The following is a 20,977-nucleotide window of genomic DNA, read 5'->3' on the forward strand; positions in this document are numbered from 1 at the left end:
ATATCAGCTTCTCACCAGAGTAAAATCATGATGAAGATCCCGTAAATTTAACGAAAGAAATGCTTTAACATTAACAGCTGATTAATGAATTATCCTTATCCTTTTGAGATAGAAACATCATTTTCTTCTTCTGTACGTATACTGATTGAGCAAATGCAAGGGAGGTAAGCCGCGTAAGTCAATGTTCCTTTTCCCGATTAAGTGATTTTGATCGACTGTGGCGCTCACATTTTGCATCAAATATTCAAAAAACAATGTCAGTCTTATTAAATAGGCACTTAATAACTCATTCCCGTATATAACTGAATATGGTCAGGATATCGTTTCATATGACCTAAATTTAAGATCTGTCAGCTAAAACAATAAATTTAACTTCTCTTTATCCACGTCAGGTTAAGTATTGATCATTTGAGATTAAAAGAAAACACTGATAATCAAGTTGAAATGCAGGATCTTTCACAATCCTAACGTGCTAAAATTAAATGCGTGTCCGGCACGTTGAACTGCTTATCTTTTTTTGACTTGACTGTATTAACCAGCAGATATTACAAATAAACTTGAGCCGTGATAATGAAGAGTAAACCAAATAATTAAACCTTTTTGAAATATACAGCAAAGTTTTTATCGGTTGCTGTCTTATTTTCACAAATATGCACAAATCATTCAAACGATTTTCTTTACCTAAAGGGTTTGATAATTTATTTAAACAATAAAATGCTCTCTTTGGTGATTCATGCGGAATGTATAATTGGCGACATTGCAGAAAAATGCATAACCCGCGTTAGCAGGTTATGTAAAAAAAATTCAGCAATGATCGCTACCTTCATAACCTGCATGAATCAACTAAGGAAGCATTTCATTGTTTATATTTACATGTACACCTTTTAACAAATTTATAAATTTATTGAATAAAAAGTTAGTTAAATTAACTAAATCACTGTTAATGAACATAAGTAATTTAGCTAAAAGAAACAGCTAAATCTTCTCCTATGAGAATTTGAGTCTGAAATTATCATGATCATTTCGTGCAGTCTGTGATTTTTCTTAGGTTTTGACCATAATAAACGGGGTATGTAGATTTTAGTCCCATAAAATTATAAAACTATAAAGCAACAATAATTTTCCACATGAAGTCGAGGGAATCATAGATGTAAATATAATACGTTGATTGTTGTTTATGTTTATATCCGTGTATTGCTGAACTATTCAAAGGCCAACTGGAATGGGAATACGGTCAAGTAAAATTTTACACAAAATTATAATTTATGATAAAATGATTTTTTAAGATTTCATTAGTCAATAGATCGGTAGTACCCAGTCCCTATTGTTAGAATACATGTCGATCGTAAACCTAATCAATAAACGGAAACTATAACGAAATGACATATTTTATTCTAAAAAAATTAAGGAAAGAATGAAATAAACCATTCTGCAATGTACACTTTAAAAATACATAGTTTATGATTCAAAAAACGTTTTGGTTATATTAAATATGTGTGTTTCATTGGACATGTAATAATTGACACAATGAAAGTAAGACAAATATACAAAATAATTTTGGCATTATATACATTAAACATCATTTTTTGATAGATTTCTTTTCCGTTTCATTTTGCACCATTTTAGTAACTTTTGAAGTTCACCTACACAGAATCATTTCCACAATAACTTGTGCAAATATCGTGTTTAGTGTGATTTATTGGTCTATCTCTCCGTCGGAAAAATCTGCAACTTCAATGTTCTCCTCACCAGCAGGAATTTTCTGTTTCATCCTTATGTTGATACAAATAGCGATTATCAATATTATAAATAGAATGAATCCAAACAAAATCATACCTATAAGTGCTACTATCTTCATCTCACATTTGTAATTATTTATCTGATCAATGCAGTTTTCCAAAACTCTACAAGGCTGCTGCAGGCACTCATTTATTTCATTCTCACACCATGTACCAGTATATCCCGGGTAGCAGATACATTTGTATAAATCAAAAGAAGTAGCTCTAGAGATATCATTACATGGTGGAGAATCATTGAATTTAGGAGAGCAAATACCATGGTCACATGGTGCTAATAAAATATAGATATGAGTTTCTAATCGTTCAGTGTAGAAGTTTTGGTTGTCATATCCTAAAATGTAAAAAAAGAAGTCTCCGTGAAAATCTTTGTCAAGTACCATTTCTGCGGAATATTCTTGATGTGTAAAAAGGTCTTTTTTTCCAAACAAGTCTGGAATGAATGGTAATGCACTATTCCGAATTATTTTGACATTTACTTCGTTAGGGTTGGTGACAGTTGACAAAAACGATAAGGTTTCATTCTGGTCAACATCTCCAAAGCCGAAATCAAACATATAGTGCGACGTTGCGTTGCCTTCAAATCGCAGCTCTAAACTTTTGTTCGCCATTACATCAAATGTTGTACTATTGTATAGAAAACCAAACACTGGCATATCATTAACTGCCGTTACACTAATGATAATACTTTTCTCGATTACCGCTGGTAATCTGGCATCATCTCGAAGTTGAATTGTTATACTTTCGTTCCCAAAGAAATCTTGTTTTGGTAAGTAAGTCAATTTTCCATCAAGTGACAGATTTGCAAATCCAGTTTTGGGTTTTTGAATTAGGAAGAATTGAACAGAATCAAGGTCATCATCATGATAAGGTATTCGGAAGTTGATAATCGGTGTATCTTCTTTTGTCACTATTGTTTCGATATCTATTACAGGTGGGGAGTTGTAGTACGATACATTCATAGCTGTTAGCGTAAATTGGTAAGGAATAATTAATTTTATTATTGTTGATCTTTTTTTCCTTGATGGCATTTGGAAGACGTGCATACATATCTGAAACAAATGTTGGTTTGAATTAAACAAAAAAGCTAATATCATTAAAACACTTGATTTTCTTGGGGTTTTTCTTGGACATTATTGCTTTCAGTAAAATGTCATTTTGTACATCATATAAGTTTTTATTTGCAAAAAACTAATATTTTTAAAAAATCACTGGGATAGCTTCAGCAGCTTATATATACATGACTGATAAAATGATTTGAAGTACCTTAGCTTTGTATATTGTTCCTTCAATTTTAGGTTTTGTAATGTCTTCTCCACAATTTTCCTCCACATGACGCCATATTCCATATGCTGTAATTATTAACATCCCACCTTTATATTAGGAAATACCATTGTAATACTTTATCTAACTATTATGCCAATAGATTTTCTTATATGGCTTTAATAAATACAATGTAGGTTTTATACTCAAAATTAAGACATTTCTAACTGAAAATATAAGGTACAGTGTACATAGGTTGACCAAACAAATTGAACTTCTTTGTTAAGGAAATCACAAAATAAACTTCGATTTTGTAAACATAATCTGGGAAGCTATTCTGTTTAATCTGCGACTAATCAGAGATGCAACATATGAATATCACTTTGGAAAGTTCTAAAAAGGCAGAATTGATTTAAAAACTATTTTTGTTGTTATACATACTTTTTGTTTTGGAATTAAAGGTGTAACTATCCCATATGAGAAGAGCTGGAACTGTGTTATATTCAAAGTCTTGTGGATTGATTTTGATGTAAACTTCAATTCTTTCGACATCCATTTCCGGAGTAGGGGCAATAAAAAAGTTGATTCCAATCGGTTTTAAAATTCTGAAGCAAAATTGATCAACATTGTGAAAATCCTGCATTTAAAAAAAGTCATTTCATCAAGCTAACTCGAAGCCAAATTGAATTATTTGATTTATTCATATCAACTTTCACATATTTTATTTATCTGGTTAACGGATATTTTTCATCCATACTAATACTTCAACACATACACAGTCATATATATGTAAACATGTGCATACACGAATTTTCAGTCTTTTTTGAATTTCGCCCGCATATATTTACTAGTAAATTAATATTTTCCTTCCATACATAGGACAACAAAGTAGTGCCTTTAAGCAAAATAGTCCCTATACTTGCAGAGTGTATATACATTTATTGGGACATTTTAAATCAGAATGCTTGACACATGTCAGAAAAGAGGATTTGCAATTTTTAAAACAAGTGTCAAAATTGAATTATCATTTGAAGAAGAGAATTGAAAATGTTTGATGTACACCCTTTCCAAAACTGAGAAATTCCCTACTTTTACTTTCATTTTCAGAGTTTTTTCAATACAGTTTTGTCGGAAAACGAATCTGACTTCAAACCACGAAATTTTAACAGGAAAGAGACAATTTGATGAGCTTTCATTCAAGAGGTCCCTCGTTGCTGAACGAAAATTAGGGCCGGAGCTATGAACCATAACGTTAACATTACCGCCTATGGAAAATGCATTAGTGGACTATACCCATACATTTTTTCTGTCTTCGGTGACGTATCATTTTAATGTTTCTTATGCAATTATAAATAATAATAATAATTAGTTCTTCTTTTAACAAGAATTGTCTTTCAAGTCTTGGGTTATCTCCAGTTATATTTTTTTGTCTGGGCAATTGTGACTTGTCCGATTTTCATTTAAACCAACGCTGTTTATTTTTGATATTATACATCATTAAATAATTTGTAAAACTTCAGATCGGAATTTGGTTTCGACACAAGGCAAGCGAAATTGCATTTCTGGTAGTCCGTCCATAACTATCAAATTTCATATCTAATAGATTGGAAGTTTAATCAGTAAAATCTTAAAGTGATTTTAAGGGGTTTATTAAATAACAAATATTCATCTTTGAAATTATAAAAAAAATTGATTATTAACATATTTGTTATATGTTGAAGTTAACATTGAAGTCTATTGGAAAAAGTATTTTTAAATATAAAATTTAAGTACAAGTTATTTCCTCACATGACTCTTGGTAAAAATTTGATATTTCCTTTTCTTCTAATATCCTAAACTAATTCATAAATTACCATATATATTTTTATAAAATGATTCTTTTTAATTTCATAACAGAAAAAAGTTTGTAGTGCAAAAAAAAATTCATTAAACTGACTATATACATACTCCCGATTTGGGTTTATGTCAACATTATGATAATTTTAAAATACGTATTTGATGTAGTATTGCTCAATCAAAATTCGCCTTAGTTATGGATGGACTACCTTATTACATTGATGTACAATAATGACAATATACTGAAATATCAAAATAAGCAGTGTCATTTTACCATATACATTTACATTGTATATTTTACAAAATGATAAAAATGAAACAATTACACATACAAATATTATTAATGAAGTAATTTCTGTTAACATTGACGCCGAACGGCTCAGCCAGCTCAATCGGTTCATCAAATCATATTGACATAACCAAAAGAAAAGGTTTGTTGAAACAGCATGTTTTATATTATATGTATGTTACATGTGATTTAAAAGTTATTAATTAGGGTTTTTTAATATAATAAATATATCTTATAAAAAAAATAATCTAATCGCATGAAATTGCTTTTACAAATTAACATTACTAATATACATGTACAGGTGTGTATGTTACATAAACCTCGTTTGAAAGATTTTTGGTTTGTGTATGTAAAAGGCCTTGTCAGAATCATTATTATTTTTTTGCATTTGTTTTTCCTAAATAAAGAAGTTACATGATTGGATAGGACAGGATAGTATAAGATAGTATCTGTAGGATAACATGCAAAATAAGGGATATGATAACATTGCAGAAAAATGGGGAGCTTTCAGGTGTGTGGCACTGTAGACATGCACGAACACACGTATGCAAATACATAGAAACATAAAAACAATTATGTGTACCGTATTTAGCAACTTCCAAAACTCGTCAGCTATGAAATCGTAAATATTTTCAAAATAAGCAAGAAAGTGAGAAAGATTGAAAAAAAGGAACAATAATTTGAACATTACATAATTATGAGTACTATACAGACTTAAATAATTAATGTTTATTTTACAACAACCATTCATGTTTAAAATTTAACTTCACTACGAAATGATGTTTATACAGAAAAATTAACCAATGCATATTTCAATAATGCACAGTATTTCAATCCAGCAGTAGTCTTTATTTTCAATTTGGTTGATAAATACATCATTTGTGTCTTAATAAGATTGGGTACGGACAACACGCAATAATGCGTGAATTACGTCAGTTGTTGTTCTGTGACGTATGGATATTTACCTTATTGATAATATAAACCCTTATTAAACTACCTCTAATTTATTTTCTTTAAAAAGTCTGCAAACAATTTTTTTAACAATGTTTAAAACAGTATCAAGGATTTAACACCCATTTTAGAATGCATTCATTTTCCTGAACATTTGTTTACATGTTATGTGATCAAATTTCTTCAAAATGTTAGTAATTAAATAATACTTCAAAAACTTTCGATTGAGCGAATATACAAAACGCCCGTTACCTTTTTCGAATTTCCCGCGTGGACGACCAGCTTGTAGTGTGAGGATTGATGATATACTTTCTAAAGCGATAAGATGAAGCTGATCCATATTCCGTGGTGAGATCAAAATCGGATAAAGTTCCAACAGTAACACCCAAAACATAACCTTGGATATAAATAAGATTAAAAAAATGTTTATTCTAACACCTAAATAAAATTCTTTAATAAAACAATTTATGGAGACACGTGTATATCAAAACATTTATGAACGGATATAAACATTAATCATCGAAGTTACCTCTTAGCTGAATTACAACTATTTCATTTCCATTTACATGCTGTAATTCCTCAAATTTGTCATCAGAAATCCATCCAATTATTGTTGAGATTTTAGAATGTTTATGAATAACCAAATCTTTGTCTTTCCCTATGGTACAAAAAGAGTGAAAATGTCAAGAATTATGTTTTTTAAATATACATTGCTTTTTGTTACTCATGTTGACTTACTTATGAAACAGAGTTGATTAGTTGAGATATTAGCTTCCAAATGAGAATATCCAACTGCAATTAAAGAAAGATAAACACATCGCCCAGGTTCCATAAAAAACTGGAAATCGCTTTCTGTTTTGATTATCTCTTTGTTGGTTGAATTTCGCCAAATATTTTGGGATAGTGAAGCTATAGATTTCCCTGTCTTGTTGCCATTTAACCACAATTCTCCACCAATTACTTGGGCACTTCCTTCTTTAGTCAGTCCTATGATAGTTTTTGGAATTATATCGGCGCCGTCTTTGTAAGTGCCCATTTGCCATTCTAAAATGGTTAACATAATATTTATTATAATTAAAAATGACAATGCAATGCAATCTTTTATTGGCTCTTTCTATACTCACTATATAACTCGGCATCATAAATATAACGCTTGGTGTTCCATTTGACCCCAAATCGGTCTAGTGAGCCCATAAACACAACACCTGTTTGGTTATCAAATTCCAAGGAATGCATTATTTGTGAATCAGTAGTGGACACATCAGGCGGTGAAAGAATTGTGGAAACGTTACAACTGTACACAGCTGAGAGACCGGCACCATTATAAACCAAAATATTTACAAAATAAGTTGTTCTGTCATCAAAGTATATATTATCATCCAAGTCTATTCGAACTTTCGAAACATGTCCAATCTCCTTTTGTTCATATTTATCGTCGTCCATTTTACTGCCCTTATTATCCTTTTCAGTCCCAACTTTGACATAAATGTTCTTTATTCCACTTATATTGTCGATACATGACCAGTAGGCACCTATGGTTTTGTTAGAACCTAATGTTTGGGTTGGTGTTTCCATTCCTGTGAAAACTGGGTCCAAGCATTGAATATACTCACAAACGGGTGGTGTTATATCGATGATAACAGGGTTTGTAGAACTCGTAACTGACTGACCGGCAAAATTTATCATTTTTACATTAACTTAATACTGCACAATTGATAGAATTTCAGTTTGCATAGTTGAATTTAATCCGTCATTCGAAAGAACTGTTGGCATCAAATTTAAATTTTGAATGTTAATTTGTAACATTTCAAATTCATTGACTTTATTATCGTCGAAGGAACAATTTGCGTCACAACTGAAATAACAATTAAACATGCAAGGTGTGCACATTTTTCTATATAACGTCATTTCATGAATATTGCCTGGAGTATTGACATTGTCTGAAACACCTGCCCATATTTCTGAAATTCCACTTTCTTTATCATAGAATCCCGCTCCATATATGCAGTCCATAGTATTATTAGAAGGTATTTTCAATTTAAAGAGAATTGCTTGAGATCTAAAAGGATGAATAGGATCTTTTAATGGCTCTCGATAATCATTAAAATTCCATGTTTGGACAAAAATAGTGAGATTGCTTTCATCAGTAGTCAGTCCATATATATTGGCCTTTTCTTCTCCGTCAATTGAAAATTGTAAATCCAGTACAATTTTATCATTAGAGTTTCTCTTTTTCATCTTAATGCTATACTGAAGTTGTGAATCAACAGGGTTCGTTTTTATATCTACCCATCTGTGAATTTCTCCGTATGCATCTTTTGCCCAAAACAGACAGTCCCATTTATCACTTTCTTGCTGTTGATCTCCTAATATTTGAAATCCGAATCCATGGGAAACATCTTTATTAATACTTTCGTATATTGGTCCAGTCTTATTAACGGCTGCTGAAATAGGAGGTGATATTGTCTCTGCTATTGATGGGTCATCTGTAGTATTCAACAGATTTGGGTCATTTGCATTTCCATTCTCAAATTCAGAAATGTTAAAGGCGACATCATCAAAATAGGTTGGATTAGATCTTATAAAGGTTTTTGGGAAAAATGGATTTTCTTTTGAAGCTGATATCATAACTGAAGTTGAAATATTTTTTCCTTCTGCAGACGACAGTACTATAGAAATTGTTCCATCATACGGGGCTCCTATTAAACGTCTAATTCCACTCTTCTGTATTTTAGTGAGTGGAACATTATACCCGATTTTAAGGATATATTTGTCTTTATATCTTCTTACGTTGCTTGGCGAGAAGTCTCCCGATAGAGATGTCCATGCAAATTCATCTCTGGAAGGGAAAATTGTCCTTGTATTATCACAAAGATAGGCATCTTCTGTCTTTGCAATTGCTGTCAAAGCTTCAATTGTCGATGTGGAAGACTGATACAATTTTTCATGAGCCCAATCATTTCCAATTTTTGTTGAACCTACAGATGGCGAACTAGTGTCCAGTAACATAACTGGACTGCTAAATTGGGATTGAAGCCCAGCGTTATTGCTTGCTGTTACATCAATGTAATAGTATCGATGTGGTTGTAACTCTAAACTTTTCATTCTTACTTTTGGGTCTTTTAGGGCTTTAACTTCTATAAGAATAAATGAACTCTGTTTTTCAGATGTTGGACAGTCCACGTATTCATTCAATCGAAAAGTTATAATGTCAATTCCACTTTCAGGGTCTTCCAATTCAAACAGCTGTATTTCAATTTCATTTGCATCTGTTACAAAGAACTGCTTCAATCCACTAACGTTCCACTGATTAATCATGAATGTAATATTACTGTTAATAGGCGGTGTCGTGTCAATTAAAATGAGCTTGCTCTCCGAAGAAGAGCATTGCCCAATTTCATCTCTTGCAATTACAGTAATGTAATACAAAATTCCGTGATGAAGAGTTAGGTTTTTAAGAGTTACAAAAGTATCAAGTCCAACTTTCAGCATGTATACATCAAACATAACAAAACCATTTTGAAAATCATAACATGAATAAGTGTTATTATTTCGTGTAACTTGTTTGGTAGATATACCTACAATATACTCATTTATCCCGATATCTGATTGATAATCAGTCCATGATAAAGTGATTTCACTTTCACTTCTCTGAAATTCGTTCACTTCTATTGATCCTGGAATAATACTTAAACGGTATCCCACTCGTACACCGTTGGAATAACTTTCCGCATATTCTCCTGTTTTACTATATCCTCTCACAATTACAAAATAAAGTACATTTTTGGATGTCAGATTTACATCAGTGAATGTGTAACTTTTATTCAAACCAACATTTGTAAAATTATAAACGCTAGTGGTTTTTGTGTCCTCCCCTATAGAAATTTCATAGTAAGCAATCTGCTGCGAATGATCATTAGACAGCTCGTCACCAAACGCATCCCAATTTGCTGAAAGGTCTGTTGTTGATTCTTGGTAATCAATATCATTGTGATCGAGCCCATCTCTTACAAAACCGAAAGTTGGCAGTTGGATTTTAACTGTTATACCATCTGATTTGCCAATGTATGTGCGATTTGATGCATCAGTTAGCCTTACTATGACAAAGTAACAAAAATTATTCTTCAAGTCAAGCTCATCGTTGTAAAAGAAATGGTCATTCCATTGTATCTCTGTGAAGTTAAGGACAATATTTCCAGTTAAATCCTCCACGCACCATTCCGATCTTATAACAGGACAATCGCCAGAATAGACATAGCTGAAAGTGCCTATAAAAGTATCAAATAAAAAAAAAGGTATTTATTATTAGCTTGCATCAATAAAACTGCACTAATAAAAACATAATTTTGATTATCTAATTTATTGATTGTTTGATGTTTCACGTCCCATCAATATTAGCTATTTCACGAAAGGTCTTCAAAATTAGTTTGATTTGTGTCATTCGAATGATGACAAACATATTACTCTCGGTATAATCATATTTTGCAACTTGCCTTGAATTACATGGCGGTTATTCTGGTAGTCTAAATCTTTGCCACCTGTTCCATCCAAAACTTTAATGATGGGATCAAAACTTAAACTGATTTGAATTTCTTCTGATGTCAAAACATTATGGAGTCCAACTTTGTTAAAAGCTCTGACTGTGGCATAAATCTGTGTTCCAGGTAACAAAGAAATACCATCAATAGTTACATGTGTTTCAGTCAGGTCTTGATAGTCCTTGATATCGTTCAACCCAGGTTTACTTCCAAGGCAAATCTCAGCTCTAACAAAATAATTGTTTGATAATCAGTTAAAGCTTTTTTGATCTATTTATTTTACTATAGTTTGTTTTCCATAAAAATGATATAATTTGATCAAACTTTACTGTTACTTTACACCAAAACATATATTTGGTGATGATAATGTAAACCATCACATTTTAGAGAACTACTTTGAAAATTAGTATTGAGCTCTTAAAAAGACAGATCTGGTAGTTACATCAATATTGCACTTCTGTATTTCAGAATAATTAAGCCGGTCTTATCTGAAAGCAAAATCCACCTGTAAGCAGGTATGAAGCATTTGACAGTGATTTATTTGCAATTTATTTTTTACTTTTTGTATATAGTAATGTAAAGAACTATTGATTAAATGTTATGTTTGCAATCACATATAACAATCGTTCCTTAAATCTATAAACACCAAATATATAGCATGTGTCAAGCCTTGCTTAAGTTCTAATTGGACAACCTTTTAGAATTAGAATCCTTCTTTTTTTGCAAAAAAGACATACCTATCTAAGCCAGATTCTTTATCCTCTAAGACCGATATACTGACATCCACGTATGTTTGGGGTTGTTGGCATATCTGTTTGACACGTTGTTTATCGGGATTTATCCACGTTACAAATGTAACGTTTTCAATTATAGGTGCTGAAGAATCAATATCAATCTGAAACGTTTCCGTTAGAGACTGATTCAATACATTTTTTACAGTAAGGGTGGCATAAATTACAGAGAGATGTTCAAGTTTGAAAGAGTTCTTAACATCAACACTGTACGTATTTATATTAGAAGGCAAAGTGGTGTTTCTGATGATATCATCAGATAGCTCCCTGGAACCAATGCTGATTATTACTTGCTTTAGCGCACTTTCTTCCTCTTTATGTATCCATGAACATTTTACTACAGAAAGTTTTGTTGAAATCACGTTTGTGCAACTGAAGACCTGAATGAAAGGTGGGGAAATATCTGCAACAATTGGCACAGATATACCTGTTGCAGAAAACTCAACAACATCCATTGCATGAACTGTCACAAATAATGACTCCCCTGCTCTTGGTAAAAATACACCGGGCTCTATTTTCGACTTTAAAGATGGCCGTAAAGGAAGTTTATCATGTTTAAGCGGTAGTGTTCCGACCGAGAAATTAATGTATCGGAGTAAAGACAGATCACTTACATTCCATCTGTACTCAAATGAATCAAGATATGCCTGATATATATTTTGAGAATTAGAATCAAAAAAGGTTCCCTCATCATGTGATGGTAATATATTCGATATCATTGGAGGACTGAAATCGGTGGTTATTCCGTCGGATGTCGATACGATATATTCTTCATGACAATTATGTCCTGTTTTTGCCTTTACTGTTACATAATACGTTTTGTTTTCGTCTAATTGAACGTGAGTTTGTGCTTTTCCGTGAGTTTCATTGTAAACAAGGCCATACTTGCTATACTGATATATATCGCTATGGTATGGCTGCGATCCTATTGCCCATTCATATCCAATTATATTACATGCTTCACTTTCAAAGCCCTGGAAATGCATTCCAATACTAAACTTATCATTTGTACTGTCTTTGTCCACGTTTTGTTCACGCCCATCGCAAATTACTCCTGGTACGTTTTCTTTTACGATTTTGATTGGTTTGGAAAACATTGGATTTGATAAAATACCAGCACCATTTTCGGCTTTGACGGCTACATGGTATATTATACCGTATTTATCAAATGACAATAATTGAACGTTTATATCAGCTGAAGTTTCTATACCCATATCAATATAACCGTTGGTCACGCTTGTATCCCCTTGTCTCGTTCCAATAGCAACAAAAAACTTTTTAATGTTACTCTGTGGATCCTCTCCGACCCAACTCACTCTTAAAGATTTGGAATTCGCATATTGAACAAATCCATCTTCAATTTCTTCATCTTCATCCGAAAGACCCAAATAAACCTTTGATAAATATAGAGAATAAAGAGAAATTACCCAGTCTACGTTTAAAACAATAACATTATCCGAATCAAAACAACTTGCTTAAAAGAAATATTGGTCTTACCTTTAACATTATTGGTGGAGTCGGGTCAATAGTTACACCATTTGATTCGTGAGCTGTTGACAGTTGAGCTTGGTTGATAGCTGTGACGTGTACTGAGTATGTAGCGCCTGATACAAGTTTTTCAGTATAATAAATTTCTGTAGGCTGTGATGTCAAACTTGGTGGTATTGAAATGTACATGGATGTCTTTGGCCACACCCGTTTTTTTATCCCATGCATTAACTCAAAAACAGAATATCGATACTCCTTTATCCCCGATTCCTTGTCTTGATATTGCCATCGCAGTGTCAGACTGCTGTCATCAATCTGATAGCTCAATCTTAAATTGTTGTCTTCAATAAACACTAAATTTGGTGGCGTGTGATCAACAGTAAAACCGTCCGTTTTAACAGCTACTGCAAGGCCTGCTTTATTAAAGCTTTCAATTCTAAAATGCACAGTATCACCATGTTGCATACTTACAGAATTGTCAGTCAAGTGAGTGTGGTTTGTAGGGTTAAACGTTTTAACCCTTGCATTGTTAATGTAAATTGATACGACATAGTTATCGATTCCAGATTCTGGATCTGTAAAATTGTTCCATGAAACAATTTTAGTGGATATTTCTGATGAAAATACCGAATCTTTTTTTAAGTTTGAGCCATCTACAGCATAACCTGGGATTGGAGGTGTTGTATCAACGAGAACTAAAAGTGATGAGAAGATCAATATTGTGTATATTAGAATGGGAATGGTATCAAACCTAGTAATTTCAAATACAAGTGTGTTTATAGCATGCATTATTTTAGGTTTCATTATCACAATTAATTTTATTTACATGTACTATGTTTTAAAATTTGTTTTAAAGAATCAGAAAGGAATGATTTGTTGTGAGATGCCATGACTTACCTCCATTGGAAGAACTCTTCGAATGTTTAGAATTAAGAGCGGCATTAAAGACAATCAATGTGGAATAATACTTTGTGTTGTGCTTAAGAACAGTACTAACACATGCAGATATTGTATTGTGTGAAAAAGTGCGAAACACCATCACGTTGTCCCTTAAATGCAATATTTTTAGTGGGATATAATATTTAGCATGATATTCTTGATACATGCTGTTTATTAAAATCCAAGTGAAAGTCAACTCTTTTTTCACCGTCTCTTTTAAAATTATCATGGATAATGAAAAATATTCAAATATGTAGAGGATACAAAGAGTATGAGTTTTAAATATTCCCTTAAAATTTTATAATTAGAATGATAGACAAAATTTTACTGGTCAATTCCGGACTCAGGATCATGGAAACCAGTCCACTGAACACAAATTTCTTTGTTACTGGATTGGTAAGTTATGTCTCGAAAATGGATTTTTCCATCTATAACGAACCCCACAATTGGTGGCGATCTGTCAATTATGAAAGGCTTTGAACCACTGTCCGCTTTAAATAGGCCAACTATGGACAAACAAAACAAAAAGTTTGTATTCAAGCAATGTCTTAAAAAACTAATTACAATGTTTGTAGAGTTATTAAATTTTAATGCTATTGCATGATGTTTTATACAACTTACAATTTAAGTAATATTGCTTTTTTTGTTTTCCAGTACGAAGCCATTACTTTTAATCGCCGAACGCTTTCTTTTATTAAACTTTTCATATTATTTAAACGTTTATAAGTGTCATAAGGTGTCAATATCTTATAAGGTTGAAAACAAAATTCAAATGGAAAGTAATAATTTATGTTATTTGTAACTTATTTTATTATTTAAATAAAATATAGCCGATATGTTTCACATTTTGAGAGGCCCAATTTAATGTAGTTTTTATCATAAATAATATTCACTCATTCTTAACTGTTCGACATGATATAAATTGAATACCTCCATTGTTGACTCGTATTCTTGGCCATGCTGGAACTCCTTCTTTCAGACCAAGCCCTTCTATTACAATAAATGGATGATCTTCCCCATTCATCGGTTGATGATAAGATTTCTTCATGACAAGTACATCGTACTTTGTCTTTCCTAAACCACAACATCGGCCAACATAGATTCGTTGTCACCAGCCTTATAATATATTGCCAAAATGTCGAAATACTCGTCGTAATAGATTTGTTCAATGCCATGAAGAAACGGCGGAGTTGTGTCCACTATCAGAGGTAGACTGTGACATACCGTTGTAACTAAAGAACCCCCAAATACTACACTATTCAGACATTGAATTGTGTTGAAGTACTTTCCATCCTACGAGAGAGATCAATAAATTATAAAACTAAAGTTACTCTATACTCAAATCAAACAGTTAAACTGAAATTTGACAAATCTATAACAATCTTTTATTTGAAAACTTTCTCACCTGTAAGTGAAGGTTTTTTTCAATTCCATTGTTTGTCCAATGTTTATCGCTGTGCAAAAATCCATGTGGATCGGAAAAATTAACCACATCTTGTGAGCAAACAGATTTGCCTACTGCCCATAAGTATTTATATATACCAGATTCGTCATCGTGAAAACCATTAAAATTAACTACAAAATACATTGCAAAAGCATTGATTAATCAAAGTACTAAAGAACAGACAGGAGTGGATTTTATCGATTATTATTTATTTTAAAATCAACGATATATTATTTTGCATAGCAAGTAGTTTCCTATATGTATTTGAATTATGCACATTTGTTTTTAAAATATGAATTATTCTCCGACAAGAATTTCGCGAAAACCCCATATGAATCATGTTGTGTAATATTCAAAGAATTAATTCCATCAAACTACGTATCAGTGATCGATATTTTAAAGAAATAGTATAGATCCAAGCAATATTGAACTTTAGTCTCGTTCAACCAGTCGCTCGGCTGTCTCTGTTGATCTATGATACACATGTAAGCAAGAGATACTTTCTGCTTGTCGGAGATTTACGGATATATTGAACTCTGGCGTAGGAATACATACAATGTACGACTACAAAAAATATCTAAATTGTTCGTGTCATTTAAAATTTGAGTATTAAAAAGGCATCTATAAATAAGTTTCCTCGAAAAACAATGTTTTAGAATACGTTACATCGAATTTATCGATTATTTTTAAGGACTAAATGTTATCAGCGGTGTTAGTTTGTGCTTAGGTCCAAACACTGTTTCACTTTCGGTTTGCCTGAGTAACTGCATAGGAGAGTTGATTTAAAATCAACTCCCAAAAAATGATGACATATATGCATCAAATCTATACAACCATGTGGTATTAAGTATGAAAAGAACAGCTTCTATTTATATCTTTGAATTAATTTTAAGGAGCAAGGTATGTCGATGCAAATTTTATCGTCAGTACGACGTCACATTATGATTACGAACATAAAGATAGTTACCAAATATATAGTGATTGGATTTTGTATACATTTTATCCACAAGGGGGTTGTGGCCATTAATCACTGTTGATGCTTCTTTGCCATCAATTACGTGTCTACATCAAATAAGAAAATTTTGAGAAGTTTTTTAAACAGTACATTAAAGAAAATTTGATGTGCAAATGGATCACTTTAACTCTCTTTTTTTCACATTGATATACAAAAATGTAAGGATTCAAAAATAGTAAAATGTAAGGATCCAGAAATTGCAATATTATGCAAAAACCAATTTAATTATATTTTTTCAAAGTTACCTATGATTTTTCTTCCATGTCACTTCAGCACAACGTTGAGCTGTCGATGCCTTGCAGCCATCGGCCTTGAAAGTTTCCCGAAAGTCTGTGCCAAGAGCTCCAGTCATTGGTGGTGTGAAATCAACCATTGTTCCTACTGAATGAAGGTAACCAACATATCCAAGAATGTTGCCTATTCGGGCATTTATAAAATAAACTTTGCCATGTTCAAGGGGAATGTCTTCGTATCTCTCAAAAGAGTTGTATTGCAATCCAAGTCTTTCATAATTCTTGTAAGAACCACTAATGCGTAATTTTGCGTTTGGTCCTTCTATAACATGTTGAAGTTCACATGACTCAGTGAAATACGCGTAATCAAATGAAACACATTTTGTTCCTACGGTGACACATTTAGTAGCACATTCTTCTGGTGTATGCGTTAAATGAATTGCAAATGGTTTGTTTGTAAGTCTTCCATCTTTTGGGATGCTGAAATGTTTCAAAGCATTAAAAACCCCTGCCCTGTGTGACGTTATTCCTAACGTTAGATTTTTCCAAGATATGATTTCGCTTCCATACATCCCAGAGCTGATTCCCACTGCTTGCATATGAGTATGTTTCAATAAGGAATCATCAAAAACGGTAATGGTACCCAGTAAAACATTCGGGTGTGAACTGTATTTATAAGAGGGGTCAACTCGTCCGTCAGGTAAAGTATTGTCAAAAGTATGGAGCATGCAATACACCCGGGCATCAGAACCTTGACTGTTCACTGCCTTCACTGTCCAGTATAGAGGTATTCCGTTCGGTAAGTCATTAGTTGCTACGAAGACAGAAAATCCACCCATTTCTGTGAAGTCTAGGACATTAGTGCCACCCTGTTGAGTGCCAATAGCATAAAACAATTTCAGGTTACTTTTATCATCGTCTGCTGCAACCTGAAGCTCATAGGCAGGGTCTTTATGATTCCGACCAGTAATTTGTTTGATAAGACAATTTACCACCGTTTCCCTTTTTTGTCGATTTCCGCGAACATTGACGACTGGTGAAAAAAATTGTGGCGGAGTTGTATCTTTTTCATTTTTTATATTCGTGAAAATATTACCGGTAATAGGTTTTAAAGAGTAGGTCCAAAGAGTGCCTCGGAAAATTGTTTTCCTCATTCCAAAAAAATCCAAGGTGCAAAATGCTTCAAGTTTTAGCCGCAATGGTATAAGACTGACATTAAGACTGCCCCTTTAGTGAAATAAAGTATACATAGAATGTAAATTATTGATATTTTGTTTTATAAAGTAATTTGATAACTTATAGAAAAAATATGGGTTTCACTTTTACGAAGCGTTTTAAATATCTGATTTAAATTTTGCTCGTCAAAATTTACAAGAATTGTTTAAAAAAATCCCAAAAAACAAAAACAAAAACCAGAGAGCGTTATAAAAAACAATCTAAATAAAAAATTGTGAATTTTTTAGAATAACAAACACATTATTTTATTGTTAAACTGTATCGATTGAAATTGGAGAACTTAATAATACATTATTGTACTAATAAAATGGTCCCACTTCATATGGTACCTGCTGCTACACCTTATAGCAAGGAACAAAATCTGGCAAAATTTTATTTAAATATTGAAATTCTTTTTGATAGATATTTTTCTGTATGAGAAATTCAAGTTTAAGTAAATAAAATAAGTTCATATTAACCTATATTTATTGTGCATTCTTTAGTGTTGTATGCTAATTTATCAGCATCCTAAAGTACATTACCTGCCATACTAATAACAAAAGTAATAATCAGGTTTAATGAAATGTTTATTTCTATTTTGTGTATCATATTGTACTTTAAAAAAATAATATATATAGAAAAACGGACAACTACGAATCTAAAAATTGTCATTGACTTATCATGGCGAAGGGAGATGCATTTTTTGGGGACAAATTTTTTAAAAATGAAGTTAACCTATGTTTTTATATCTATTCATCGCTAGGATCTGTATATCTTATAAAACAAAATTTAAAACCGATCATATTATTACAATAACGTTCCATTGTGTCAACTTACTTCACTTCTAAAGGAAATTTATTATATGTAATTTCCACTTTCATTGGAAATTGCGATTCAAGGAGATAACCTGTTAATCGTAAACCAGCTTTGAAGACGAAATAATTCACATTCACACTTCCCTGTGCTTTGGCTCCTGCCCAAGGGTTCAGTGTTGCCTTTGAAAAAAGAAATTCGTCTTAGTAGCCATTCTAATATAAACAAGAGGCCCATGGGTCACATCGCTTACCTGAGGAACAAGAGGTATGATAAAATCAACTTAATGGAGTCATAATACAAACTACCTAGACAATGTAGTATAATACATGTAGATCCTGTATTTTTTCCACTGGATATTCTTATTTATATTATCATAAGTCCCTTTTCTAACAGGATGATTTATAAAAATATCACCTGTTGAGCATTGCAGCTCTCAAAAAGATCCTAAACAATTGTTTATAAATGGGATATGAACCTAAATCAAACTCTGAACCCCTTGTGAGGGCCAAGAATCGTCAAGAAACCAAAATCTAAACAAAATTAAATAGTCACCCGGCTGAAGATTTTTAAAGATTTACTCTTCATATTCCTATGTTAACATTCCACCCCAACTCTGGTCCCACCCTACCCCCAGGAATCATGATTTTTACAAATTCGAATCTACACTACCTGAGGGTGCTTCCAAAAAGTTTCAGCCTTCCTGGCTCATTAGTTTCTGAGAAGACGATATTTAAAGATTTACTCTACATATTCCTATGTAGAAATTCGATCCCAAATTGTGGCCCCACTCTACCCCTGGGGGTAATGATTTTTACAACTTTAAATATACACTACTTGAGAATACTTCAACACAAGTTTCAGCTTTCCTGGCTAATTAGTTTCTGAGAAGACGATTTTTAAAGATTAACTCTATATTCCTATTTGGAAAGTTGACATCCCCCCCCCATTGTGGCCCCACGCTTCCCCTTGGGGTAATGATTTTCTTAACTTTAAATATACATTGCATGAGAATGCTTCCATATAAGTTTCAGCTTTTCTGGCCAAATGGTTCTTGAGAATAAGATTTTTAAAGAATTACTCTATATATTCCTATGTTAAAAATCGACCCTCCATTGTAGCCCCACCCTACACCCCGAGGGTCATGATTTTCACAACTTTGAATCTACACTACTGGAAGATGCTTTGACATAAGTTTCAGCTTTTCTGGCCAAATGGCTCTTGAGAAGAAGATTTTTAAAGATTTACTTTATATATTCCTATGTAAAAAGTCGACCCCCTCCTCCCCCCCCCCCCATTTTGCCCCATCCTACCTCAGGGGGTCATGATTTTCACAACTTTGAATCTACATTACCTGAGAATGCTTCCACATAAGTTTCAGCTTTCCTGGCCAAATGGTTCTTGAGAAGAAGATTTTTGAAAATTTATCAAAAATTTTCATTAATTCCTAATTATCTCTCCTTGTAAGAGCGCTTGGTCCTTAACTTTCACAGCTTTGAATCCTCTTAGGCGAAGGATACTAAGTGCTAAGTTTTGTTGAAATTGGTCCAGTGGTTCTTGAGAAGATGTTCATAATGTGAAAAGTTTACAGACGGACAGACGAACGGACGGACGGACAGACAGACGGACGACAGACAAAATGTGATCAGAATAGCTCACTTGAGCTTTCAGCTCAGGTGAGCTAAACATAATACAGTATTCTTTCCATTTTTCTAAAAAGTATAATCATCTTTCTAATTTTACCATCATTGTAAACCAGATTTTAAGAATGTTCTTCAACTAACCTGTGCTTTGAAACTCAAAATACAAAGTCCTATATCTATCTTAAGTCCAAGAGATGCTGCAATTCTAAATTCTGAAATTATATTTAACAAAAAGATGTCATAAACTTGCTTTTATCATTTTTATACTTCCTTGTAGTCAAAGAATGATGTTTCATCTATGCTCTATGATGTATATTCATCTAAATCTGGTTCGTCAAAATCTCAATAGACAAATGTTAAAGTAGGTATTAAACCACATGTTCATAATTTTTCTTAGTACATAAACCCAGTGTAATAATTGGACATACCTTTTTCACCTGACTTCAAGTTCACATATCATTGACATGATACGAGCATGGCATAAGTTATTTTTTGAAAAATCTACTTACCAATAGAAATCGGAACAGGTCCAACCATTATAAATAATGGTGGGTATGAATCACTGTCGACAGCCACGAAATCCTTAACAGGAAATGGAATATCTGCTTCTACACAAAAGTCAACTGTGCTCTTGAATTCTTCTCCCATTACTTTTAAAACAGTTCTTGGGTCACTGATTAACTAAAGAAGACAAAAATTGATAAATTGAATAACGTGTATTGC

The 20,977-nt window shown here is 32.6% G+C and overlaps 3 protein-coding genes across 7 annotated transcripts in view; all 3 read right to left on the reverse strand.

The window, feature by feature from the left end:
- Positions 1-1,372: 1,372 nt before the first annotated feature.
- LOC136276142 (uncharacterized) lies at positions 1,373-7,821 on the reverse strand. Its single transcript, XM_066087233.1, has 7 exons — positions 7,260-7,821; positions 6,874-7,179; positions 6,665-6,793; positions 6,388-6,532; positions 3,501-3,664; positions 3,063-3,148; positions 1,373-2,848 (listed from the first exon to the last, which is right to left on the reverse strand). The coding sequence occupies exons 1-7, from the start codon at positions 7,819-7,821 to the stop codon at positions 1,697-1,699; spliced, it is 2,544 nt and encodes an 847-aa protein (XP_065943305.1). The 3' UTR covers positions 1,373-1,696.
- Positions 7,822-7,833: 12 nt separating this feature from the next.
- Positions 7,834-13,994, reverse strand: LOC136276141 (uncharacterized). The gene is made up of 5 exons (XM_066087232.1): positions 13,850-13,994; positions 12,962-13,647; positions 11,411-12,858; positions 10,629-10,900; positions 7,834-10,403 (listed from the first exon to the last, which is right to left on the reverse strand). The coding sequence occupies exons 1-5, from the start codon at positions 13,989-13,991 to the stop codon at positions 7,834-7,836; spliced, it is 5,118 nt and encodes a 1,705-aa protein (XP_065943304.1). The 5' UTR covers positions 13,992-13,994.
- A 59-nt stretch (positions 13,995-14,053) lies between these two features.
- Positions 14,054-20,977, reverse strand: part of LOC105337189 (uncharacterized) — a 30,612-nt gene continuing 23,688 nt past the window's right edge. Inside the window, exons 30-37 of one of the 5 annotated variants that reach the window (XM_066087236.1) lie at positions 20,764-20,935; positions 20,396-20,466; positions 18,636-18,793; positions 16,596-17,810; positions 16,303-16,397; positions 15,297-15,466; positions 14,822-15,184; positions 14,054-14,397 (exon numbers count right to left, since the gene is read on the reverse strand). In XM_066087236.1, coding sequence (XP_065943308.1) covers positions 14,966-15,184; positions 15,297-15,466; positions 16,303-16,397; positions 16,596-17,810; positions 18,636-18,793; positions 20,396-20,466; positions 20,764-20,935 — 2,100 coding nt within the window. In that variant the 3' untranslated portion in view covers positions 14,054-14,397; positions 14,822-14,965. Of the gene's footprint in view, positions 14,398-14,821; positions 15,185-15,296; positions 15,467-16,302; positions 16,398-16,595; positions 17,811-18,635; positions 18,794-20,395; positions 20,467-20,763; positions 20,936-20,977 lie in introns of those variants that run through there. The other 4 variants (XM_066087234.1, XM_066087235.1, XM_066087237.1 and 1 more) reach the window with 4 other exon arrangements.

The sequence above is a fragment of the Magallana gigas genome, chromosome 6 (assembly GCF_963853765.1).
Source record: "Magallana gigas chromosome 6, xbMagGiga1.1, whole genome shotgun sequence".
NCBI lineage: Eukaryota > Metazoa > Mollusca > Bivalvia > Ostreida > Ostreidae > Magallana > Magallana gigas.

What these genes read in the sequence shown, in the direction of transcription:
- LOC136276142 (XM_066087233.1), bottom strand. Translation starts at nt 7,821, where the DNA reads ATGATAAATTTTGCCGGTCAGTCAGTTACGAGTTCTACAAACCCTGTT. An exon ending in TAATCAACTCTGTTTCATAA is followed by an intron (nt 6,794 to 6,873) that starts GTAAGTCAACAT and finishes TTTGTACCATAG; the next exon opens with GGAAAGACAAAGATTTGGTT. An exon ending in CTTTAATTCCAAAACAAAAA is followed by an intron (nt 3,149 to 3,500) that starts GTATGTATAACA and finishes TAATAATTACAG; the next exon opens with CATATGGAATATGGCGTCAT.
- LOC136276141 (XM_066087232.1), bottom strand. Translation starts at nt 13,991, where the DNA reads ATGGTGTTTCGCACTTTTTCACACAATACAATATCTGCATGTGTTAGT. An exon ending in CTCCACCAATAATGTTAAAG is followed by an intron (nt 12,859 to 12,961) that starts GTAAGACCAATA and finishes TATTTATCAAAG; the next exon opens with GTTTATTTGGGTCTTTCGGA. An exon ending in AAAGAATCTGGCTTAGATAG is followed by an intron (nt 10,901 to 11,410) that starts GTATGTCTTTTT and finishes TTATTTTGTTAG; the next exon opens with AGCTGAGATTTGCCTTGGAA.